Source organism: Sinocyclocheilus anshuiensis, unplaced genomic scaffold (genome assembly GCF_001515605.1).
Source record: "Sinocyclocheilus anshuiensis isolate Anshui unplaced genomic scaffold, SAMN03320099.WGS_v1.1 scaffold1455, whole genome shotgun sequence".
NCBI classification, from domain to species: domain Eukaryota; kingdom Metazoa; phylum Chordata; class Actinopteri; order Cypriniformes; family Cyprinidae; genus Sinocyclocheilus; species Sinocyclocheilus anshuiensis.
Window position 1 is genome coordinate 24962 of NW_015541012.1, and position 11145 is coordinate 36106.

Consider the following 11145-nt stretch of genomic DNA (forward strand, 5'->3'; position numbering starts at 1 on the left):
AACAGTCAGCTCTACTGCCTTTTCTTTTGCATTTAAATCTTTATTACAAGCAATCCTGCAGTTCATAAAGAACTTTAAAATTATTGCCTTGTTTATCTAAAAGTGCTCTTTTCCTTTAAACCTAGCCAAAAAGCCATAGCCTATGTGTTGACTGTATGAAACACAGTAGATTTTAATTATGTGCATTTATGGTATAATCACTACATTTTCGTGTCAATCCATGTTCATATTTACCACAAACAATGCGCTGTCACTTTAATTCAGCACGTGCAGCGGCAACGATTGCTGCACTGCTGCAGACACACCGCTCCTGGAACGCACTGCCAGACCGCAACCATGTGCAGTGTGAACGCTTTAATCCGTTAACATGAGCGTGGAAAAAATACACACCACATATGCACTGCAAACAAAGTAATGTGAAACTGGCATTATGTGTGTGCGCTGCGAGTGTGCATGAGCGCACGGTCTCCAGGAAAGCGCACGAGCATTGAATGGTTTAAACACTGGCAAGAATTAAAAAGAAAAAAATGCAATTTATAAACTTTAGTGACGATGCGACACTGCCTCGATAGTGCAAGTGACAATTCCTGTGTCAACTGTGCAGCATGCAGCTCACTTATAGTGCAGACGCGATGTGATTTGAAGACATTTGCATTTTGAGAGAGAAAGAGAGCAGAGCGCGCGGTGATTCACTCACGCTGTTTGTGAAATTATGTCTCACAGAAACTTTTTCAAATTACTTTATAAGTTATTTAATGAAGAAATATGAATTGTACCTTACCTAAAGTATTATAATTATTTCACCCGCGTCGGACAGAGACTGCGACGGCGCCGCTGCATGTCGTGCCAAACCTCTCACGTGATGGCAGGCGCGTCATCAGCTTGAGATCGGTTTTATGAGATCAATCATCCCAAAGCGATTATCGGCCGTTTGTGATCGGTAGCCGTACTAGCCGATCATTCGGAGCACCCCTAACAAAAAGCGCTGAAGATGTGCTCACTGCTGCAGTGTCACGCTGTACATCCTGTAACCTGGTTATATGGACGCCAAAATAAATATGCGGTGCTTACCCATATACAGCGAGGAACGGGCCTTAGGCCCAAAACATCTTCAACCAACCATTTAGGCTTTAAAAAGTGCTGAACATGAGGTGTTCTTTCATCTGCTTCCAATCATGATAGTCCTACCTGTCCTCTCCGAGAGGTGTAGGGCCGCTATATTCTCTCTCTCTCATGCTCAGTGGAGGAAGCAGAGATGAAGCCACAAGCAAGAGAATAAATCAATTGATTTTCCATCGCTCTCTCAGTGAGGAGGGCAGCCTGCTGCTGCATGGCAGTGACACACCGCTGTGCACAAAGTGCTTTGCAGCCATGAGTTCTGTCCTTTTCCTTGAGCGCACTGCGAGCGGCCCATCGCACAGAGCGAATGAGGAAGACTGCCAGAGTTTCAGGGCTTTTTGAGAGACAGATGAGCTAACGTCGGGGTCTCTGCGCTTCAAGGGTTCTTAATATTTCTGCATGAACATGAAGGATTTGGTTCCTCTTTTTTTTTACTTTTGAATTGATTATAGTTTTATGTTTGGGGGCTTTTGGCTCAGTTCCACTTTAGCCTAATTAAATGATTTCAGAAACTGAATTCTGGGTAAGGTTTTTTTTTTTTTGATAAACAATTAAGACATGTAGGAGAATTGCTTTAACTGCCCAAGTAGAAATCCAATCAGTCTTAAGTGTTTCTGTCATTCATTGCTATTACTTTATAAGTTATTTAATGAAGAAATATGAATTGTACCTTACCTAAAGTATTATAATTATTTCACCCGCGTCGGACAGAGACTGCGACGGCGCCGCTGCATGTCGTGCCAAACCTCTCACGTGATGGCAGGCGCGTCATCAGCTTGAGATCGGTTTTATGAGATCTGTCTTTTTAGAGACCGCCGATCAATCATCCCAAAGCGATTATCGGCCAATTGTGATCGGTAGCCGATCAATCGGAGCACCCCTAGAAGTGAACTTTCAGAGCATCTTATTATCAAAATTCTTTAAATTAAAATGTCACAGCACTTGGTCAATTGTCGCACCAGAACCGTTTTCGGAACCGAAACGTAGAAATTGCTCACGGTTCCGGTTCTTTTCAAAAAACCGAACCGGTTCTGAATAAGAACCTGTAAGAAATTATAGTCTGCCTCGACCCAGCTTCCACTCCAAATTGTGTATTAAACTATGCTCCTTTCTCTACAAAGAGCTTAATTATCATATAGATAGTTCTTTCCGATCTTAATCATATGTAAATAGTACCTCCGGAGCGATAATTTGTCACTTATAGCGTGGGAGAAGCAGCAGGTCGTCAAGAACCATCTGCTGACCAAAAGGGTACATGAAATAACTGCTATGGATTCTGTTTAATCTTATCACCTTAACATTTGGTTGTTCCCACTTGAGTCTACCGAAGATGTGGGAACGGAAGGCTATCACTTTCATTGTCATCCGCAATTTACATTTAAAACGAAACTTAATTTACATGTTGAGCGGGAAGATGAACGTAATACTGTATAAAATGATTGAGCTTAGGATGTTCGGGGTTCAGTCTGACTCCGTTGAACCCAAGGTACTACATGTACTTTGTCACTACTATTCTGTAATAAAAGTTATTCTTCATCAAGATCTTCGACGTCTTCACTTTTTCTTACAAACCGGTTATCGGTTCCCAACCCTAATGATAGCACTGACTGTAAAGTGACTGTAATGGAATAATCAAAATAGCCTAACACAACTCTGTGCTTCTCATTTATTTTCATTTTTAGTTTAGTGAATTTAACTTCCGCTTTAAAAGCCTTATTTTTGTTTTTAGATCGCAATGTTACAATGATTGAATGAAATGTGAGTTTAACATGTACCCACTATCAATATTTGCTAATGTCTGCCCACAAGCCTTCTTCAGAGCTTATGCTGCGTTCAAGTCCTTCTGGGACGTTCATACTTACGAGTTGACAAGTCATAATTACGACGTCAGGTGCGTTCAAGTCAGTTTAGTCGGCACAAGATGGCGGTGTACCTTCTTTTAATAAATTACAAGAAAATACAACAGGGTCTGCATTTTTTTTACTTGGATTTCAGCTGCGTAACAAGAACATGACCAATTTAAATTTATAGGACAACTAAACTATCAATTTTAACAAAAATTTACCGTCAACTACAGACGTTGCATCCATCGATTCCGCCATGTTTCTCATTGACACGCCCCCAACTCGGAAGCTCGGGACTTAAAGAAAATTTCGAGTTTCCCACTCGTAATAACAACTTTGTGGTGGCGTTCATGTGCATTCAACTTGTAAATACGATCTATCCGACATGACTTGAACGCACAAAGACAGCATTTTCTTTATCATATTCATCAGATTCTTTATCATATTTCCATGGAACTCAGGTAGATGCAAATAATGCAAGCACCTGATTAAACAGGTCAACTTTTTCAGGTCTGTAACAAAACCATCTATATCATAAGCAAAATTGGTTTCATAGAGGAAACATTGCAAAGACTCCTAGCTTTTAAAAGCTGACAACAAAGCATTCATATTCTCCTTCCCAACAGCATAGAAGCTGGCATGATGGCATGAAAATCAGCCCTGATCTAGGGGTGTGCGATATTGACAAAAAATTATATCTCGATATTTTCTGGGTTTTTATCGATAATGATAATTAGACGATATTTTGCTGAGTGTATTATTGTGCTGGTATCTTAAGGACTGCCGAAGACAGCTGACTCCTAATGTTTTTAATATTCTTCATATTCTGTGTGGTGGTCAGTTCATACTGATAGAAATTAATCTTTTCCAATAAGTTTAAACTGATTTAACACTAAATGCGCACACGCACTAGTCTAGACTTCACATAATGTATGCGTGCGCTCTGTAGGGATGTTTTGAATGGTTTTTGCAAAATACTCGATAATGTCAAATCGCACATCGTTAAAACAACAATTACGATATTATCGCAGACGATATATATCGCACACCCCTACCCTGATCACATTTCAACTCAGTATGAAGCAAAGGAGCCATTGAAGCATGCTGCCTTGTTTATGTTCTATAGAGAAATGAGCTGCAGTTGTTTAGGTTCAAAAACTATTTGAAGGAAAGCTGACCTTCATCTCATTCTAACTAAACCTAAATTATTTTTCCTTCCTATTACCTTATTAAATCTAGCTGATATTGTTAAATTAATCAGAAAGCTGTATACAGTTGTTGTGATAAGTGGATTTCCTTGTTGAAGTCAAGTGCACGTGTAGTCATTTTGCTGTTTAATATTCATAGACGCTAGTCTGTGAATTAAAGTGTATGGCCTATTTTTGATTTGTTCATCTACATTTTGCCAAATTCCGTGACATTCCATGTTATACAGTAAATTGCATTTTAATGACTGAATTCCTTGATTCTGTCCACATTTTCTGCATTACGAAAATCTTATGGCCTTATGTAGCTGGCAGGTGTCAGATATTATGAATACTCATTTTCTCAGATGAATGGGTTTACATCTATTTTTAATAAACAAAATACGTTACCAGATTGTTTTATTTCATGTTGCAAAAAAAAACAACAACATATTTATAGCGTATCATCATAGACTCCCTTGGTGCTCACTGTGTTTGAACATTCAGATGCATGTTGCCCAAAAATGCTGTCTAGATTGGCAGCTCTGCTGATTTTGAGATGGTTTCCATGGAGACCAGCCCAAAGCTATGAGCACTCATTTGTTTGTTCACAATGTTTTATTTTCCTCGCCATCTTTGCTACTGCATGTCCTTCCTTACAAGCCAGTTTTGGAGAGCTGGAAGGGTTTTTATAGCTTGCAGAGTTTATTTCCACTTTTTTAATTTGGATTGTGACTGCAGCTAGCAATATCGCAAACAAATAGCAATTGTGGCTGGCTGTAATTGTGATCTGGGTTTTGGATTATGTATTCAGCAGTGGGTGGGCAGGTGTGTGAGGACTAGCATGAGGGGGAGATGCATCTGAGGGTCTAATGGCACTTTTCCACTGCATGGTACGGCTCAGTACGGTTCACTTTTGGGGGGTTTTCCACTGGGTATAGTAGCTGGTACTACTACCACCTCGGTTGAGGTTCCAAGTGAACCGTACCATTACCAAAACATGACGTGTAAACTCTGCTGATCACGGATTGGTCGGAGAATCGTCACTACCTGCGTCACTGAACTTGTGACACAAACACAACAGAACCGCTAGATTTAAATCAGCACAGCCAGCGAAGGATCGAACGCAACCGTTTTGAACGAGCGCACCTTTTTTTAACAACCAAAAAGTGGCTGTTTCGTTGTCTGTTGAGGACATACAGACATTCCTCTCGTTGATAGCAGAGGAGCGGATCCAGCGAGAGCTTGATGGGGCGATGCGGAATGAAAAAGTTTTTCAGGAGTCGCGGCAGTAGAGGCGGCGCAACTAACGACGTGAATAATCCCGCCCACTCTAAAGCGGCACTAAACTGCAGTGGAAACGCAAACCAAGCCGAGCCGTGCCGAGCCGTAACACGCAGTGGAAAAGCGCCATAAATGTCATGGCACTTTACCTCATAATGGGAATTAATTGAAGGTAATTTGTTATTGTTAGGAGACACACTGTGTTTGCTTGTGCCAACACTGATCTTTGGTCTTTGTCAACACATCATCCAAGATGAATCGCTGGAACATCATCTTGTGGCCATCTTAATGACAATCTGAAGATAGATTCAAAAAGGACTCTGATTTCTGCCCTGAGATTAAAGTCACTGTTGTCACATACAGACTACACATCTCACTGTTTATTCAAGCATTTTATTAAATGCTTCAAAGAAGCTCATAAGCACAGTTTAATGTGGGCTGCTTATATTTTTTGACAGATTGCATTTGCTGTTTAATGATCTTCGGGATTGCTTTTCTACAGTACATAACTTACATTTCACGGTTATATTCTTGTCTGTAAATTATGAATTGTTATGAGTTTCTGTTCTGCAAAAAGGCTTGTCCTAACAGCAAGAAAGTCGCTTTAAACTTTAAAAGACTTCACTGATTGAACAAGCTTGCATGCATGTCAGCCAGACAGAGTGTGATAAATGTGATTAATACTAATTTAATATTCATTAAATATTCATTTTAATACAATATTTGTTGTTGGGCATTACATTTAAAAGGATAGTCAACCAAAAATTACAAAATGTCTTCATTACCCTCATGTCTAGTGGTTGACCGATATATCGCCAAGATATTTTTCAAATATCGGCATCGGCCGATAAGTGTTTCTGTTTGACCGATGTGTTCGAGGCCAAGTTTCTTTTATTTTGACGCCACATCGGACTTTTATTTTGACGGCGCCGAGAACGGCTGCGGCAGCGCCTGAGCACACAGTGCTCACATTCTCCCTCTTGTTCGCTGTTGTCATTCAGTTCTGTCTAATACGGATAGAAGTCTATCTAATAATCAGATAGAACTGTTAAACAAAGGAATTAAAATGTATGCAAAAAAGTATTATAACGATTGCTTTAATATTATTAAAGGCAAACATTATAATACTTTCTCGTTTGCCGTCAGCATTCCGCAAATACGCATTTATATAATTTAAACAAATCTTTGAATGACTAATGAACATTTAATTTCACAAACCTTGCAGACTTAGTCGTATCTAATTGAGATCTTGTGAAGTGTGCATGTGACCTGCATGATCGTGTGTTCTGTGACGGTCGGTCCTATGGTCTGTGCGAATTGAATACGGACAGGAGGAGAGTTCAGCTTCACTGGAGACGCGCGATCGACACCACTGTCATATTCATGTCATTTTCACTGTGTGCTGTATATAAAATTAATGTTACATTGGCATTATTTGAAAAAATATGATTCCCAGTGCACACAAACTTCCCAGAATACTGAGTGCCCTGTTGGTTAGTGTTAACTTCCTTTTTAATTATATTTTTATTAAATATTTATTTATTTGTGAAAAATGCTTTGTCTTCTAGAGTATAAGTATGTTTATTTTACAAGTTTATCTTTTAATCCATTTTCAAATGATTTCAAATTTCTTAAATATTAATTAAAATAAATAAAATATCGGCTTTATATCGGCCACCATGCTTTCCAAGATATCGGCATCGGCTGTAAAAAAACCAATATCGGTCGACCACTACTTAGGAGTTCTCTTCACTTCTATCATTTCACAGATTTAGGAGCTAGTTTTAGTGCTAAAACACTTTGTGAAATACTCTTAGAGCAAAAATGTAGGAGTCCTAAATTTAGGACTGACACCTCCATTATTTTTAAGATTTTCTCCTAAATCGGCGAGTTATGAGCTACTTTTAGCCTTAAGATGTTTTGTGAATACTGGCCCATATATAAACATTGATTTCTATTGTAGCGATCAAAACAGAGCAAATCCCCTTTTGAAAGTAACTGGCGCTTCAATAACATTTGTGTCGACTGCATCATTTAGTGAGTCATTGAATCATTCATTCAAATTACTTTTTCATAATTTTAATATAAAAAATTGGTGTATTAAATATTTTAAATACACACACACATACAGGTGCATCTCAATAAATTAGAATGTCGTGGAAAAGTTAATTTATTTCAGTAATTCAACTCAATTATATTTTTATTAAATATTTATTTATTTGTGAAAAATGCTTTGTCTTCTAGAGTATAAGTATGTTTATTTTACACGTTTATTTTTTAATCCATTTTCAAATTTCTTAAATATGAATTTAAATAAATAAAATGATATCGGCTTTATATCGGCCATCGGCCACCCTGCTTTCCAAGATATCGCCATCGGTATCGGCTGTCAAAAGACCCAGATCGGTCGACCACTACTCATGTCATTCCAAACCTGTGTAGTTTCTTTTGTGGAGCACAAAAGAAGATTTTAAAAAACGTTTGGAACCAAACACCATTGATGTCCAATTGTATGGAAAAATACAAAAGACAGATTTTTTAAAATATACTCTTTTGTGTTCTGCAAAAGAAAGAAGGTCATCATTTTGGAAATGAGAGTGAGAATTTTTATTTTTGGATGAATTAAAAATGTACCTCATTTAATTGCAGTCTAAAATATAACCGTAGTAGTAATAATGTTTTTATGAGAGCTACACATAGACTGGGGAAAGAATTAATTACTCGGATGTTTCCATTTTTGGTTACTACTGAATGCATTTAAAGATTTTGAACTCTTGTCATCCATGTTTATTGTTAACAGTAGTGCAATAGCAAAATGTGGCTTTGCTTATCATCGTCAAAATGTGACTGAGTCCTGTATACAGTATGCACACAGAATGCTAATTCAGGGTATTCACTCCTGCATTTAACTGCGGTTGTCACTCCCAAAACATTCCAGAATGTACATTGCCATAATCATCAGAGTTTTGTTTTGCTGAATGGCTCTGTTTGACTCACAAAGAAGCATTGTTATTGAGCTGTCCCTTTAGGAAGGTATCTGTCGAGCATGTCCCACTCAAAGCAGAGTAGAGTCACACACTCATATGTTCCCTCCAGCATGAAGCAGTGTGTAGTTCATTCCTGTCGCTTGTCACATGAGAGATAACCTCGTGCTGACCTTGACTTTAAACAGAGCACCCTCACTGTCACAGGCTGCAGTAGATATGGTGCCAGAGCTTGGTCACTTCATTGTCTGCTCTTTAGTGAACTGGCCCATCCACCAAACACACACTGTATATATAATCATATCATTTATCTCTAACCGTGCCACACCCAGAGTTATTCCTCTCCCTGTGTGTGCTGTTAGACTCTTCGATGTCTGGTCTATAGATATTTAAATTATTTTTATCTTTTTATCTTATCTTGATTTTGATCTTGATTTAAGAGTAGATTGTGAACAATGTGGCTGTCTCGCTGAAACAGCATTTCCATATTGGGCTCCTTGTTTCCTCACGGCTGTGGATCTTTCTGCCATCACAATGCCAGGAAGAGTTTGGACAGCAGAGTGGCGTCTCTGACAGCCTTCTTTGTCTTCACTATCACCACTATCAATGAATATCTTCCGCTCACCACAGTCTTGCTGACTCCTCAGCAGCTCAAAATGTGTTGAAAACAGAGGTGGCTTCCTTCAAAGAACTGACATATTCCTTCCCTATTTAAGCAGAAAGCATTTGTAAAATTATTATTTGTGAATGTGCACACATTTTATTTTAGCTTTAAATGATAATTTTTTTCCCCTAGCACTTTTTATTGAAATAGCAAGGTTTTGCTTCTGTCTTTGACATGGAAATAAAGCCTTGGAGTATTATTATTAATGTAATGCGTATGAATGTTTATTATTATTACTATTATTGTCTTTCTTTAAAATACATATACTTGGCTAATATTATTATTATTGGTACATAATGCATTACAAAATCTCATCCTTTGCAAGAATACTTGTACACTAATGATTACTTTCAGCAGGTTTTCATGCTAATCCAATAAACTACGTTCATGTCTTTTTTTTTTAAAGGCACATCTTTGGGCCAGTACAGAAATTGAGCAATTTGCATATCAGTCTTTTTTTTTCCCCACACCCTCTTATTATCAGGCCTGATTCTCCATGTATGCTTAAGCAGTTTTCCATGAGTAGCTTTTTTGTCTACCAGAATGAAATTCCAGTGTACCAGTGTCTGAATATGTGCTCAAGACACACATGTTCTTTCAGTTGTGTCAAAAGCTCTTACCACAGCTCTTTTCTTAATCCACAATCATAAAGCCTGGTTATCAAGAGAACTAATTAGGCTTTTCTTTGTTTTTCAGAAACCGAGCGATAGCTGATTACCTTCGTTCCAACGGATATGAAGAGGCATATTCAGTTTTCAAAAAGGAGGCAGAATTAGACGTGGTGAGTGTGGGAACCCTCTCCATTTATACCCCAGTCAAACCAATATTTCTTAATTTGAAGTATTCCCCATTTAATTGGCACCTCTGTGTGAGGTTGTGTCTGACGGCACACGTGCTGAATTAAGGCAGTGCAGAGATAATTATGATGTGTGGCAGATGTAAAGCCCGACGCTCCCTGTTGTCTCAGCGATGGTTCACATTGATAAAGGGACATACTAAATTGTGTCTCTCCATTATCACAGGGTAGACCAGGAGAATTACTCCAATTCAGCAGAAAATGCCTTGCCGTAATATGCTGTCTGAAAATGTGAGAGCTCTTGGCACATGCAGAAGCTCTTGTTTGAAAACACTCCTGGTTGGACAGAATATAAACTGTTTATTTCCTTTGTACAGAGAAGAAAGAGCATGATTTATTGATCAGATTTATGGACCGAGAGGTGGTCTATGGTGCTAAAAGCTCTCTTTAATTAAACAGAATGCTATTAACACCGCTTCATTTAGCAGAAGAGATTTCATCATCGATCCTTCCTGCTGTTAAGATGTTCTGAGAGGGGGGCAGGGGTTTGTGACTTTAGGCATAACTGTAGATGAAAAGTGGTGCTCTGAGGGCCGGAGGGAGCTGATGGACTGTCTGACGGCAGTCCAGAGGCTGGCACAGCTGATGGGACTGGTATTTAGCCATTGGCCAACACACACAGCAGAGGGTCCAAGCAGATGGTGGATCAGTCCTCTGTAGAGGCTTTAAATGCCCCTCTCCCTCAGAGACGCATGACACGACCCCTCTCACTCCACTTCTCATCACACAGACAGCACCTGTTCTGCTGGACATCTCTGATATTACTCCAGAAGAGCCTCTCTCTTATTCTCTTTGTCTGCCACATCCTTTTTTTCATTACCCATAGATCTGGGAGCAGTGTTATGCTTTTGCATTTTTCATGGTTAGAGACCAGTCTAGTGAAAACCACATGTACACTTCTTTCAGAAAACACAACCTTCATATTGCTTTCCGGCTGAGACTGTGAGCTTGCATATTTAAAAACACAACCATAGAAATGTGTTCTGTCACGGATTGGAAATGCGAGGGTTTAGTTTTGTTGGATTTTCATACCTCTAGATTTTCATACCTTTCATACTTTCATACCATAGACTGAAAGCCTCGAATGAATTGAAGCGGTGAACGAAGGTAATGGTGTGTGTGTGTTAATTTATTATGCATTTAATTTTATTATTATTATTTATTTATTCATATAAAACATAAGATATTGGCCATGTTGACCCCCCCCCCC

General features: G+C 38.8%; 1 protein-coding gene across 1 annotated transcript in view; it reads left to right on the forward strand.

Moving 5' to 3' along the window:
* The window catches only part of LOC107690414 (lissencephaly-1 homolog A), a 46807-nt gene that overhangs the window by 16126 nt on the left and 19536 nt on the right, over nt 1–11145 (forward strand). The window contains exon 3 of the mRNA XM_016488745.1: nt 9776–9860. Within this exon, the coding sequence (XP_016344231.1) occupies nt 9776–9860 (85 nt within the window). The remainder of the gene's footprint in view (nt 1–9775; nt 9861–11145) is intronic.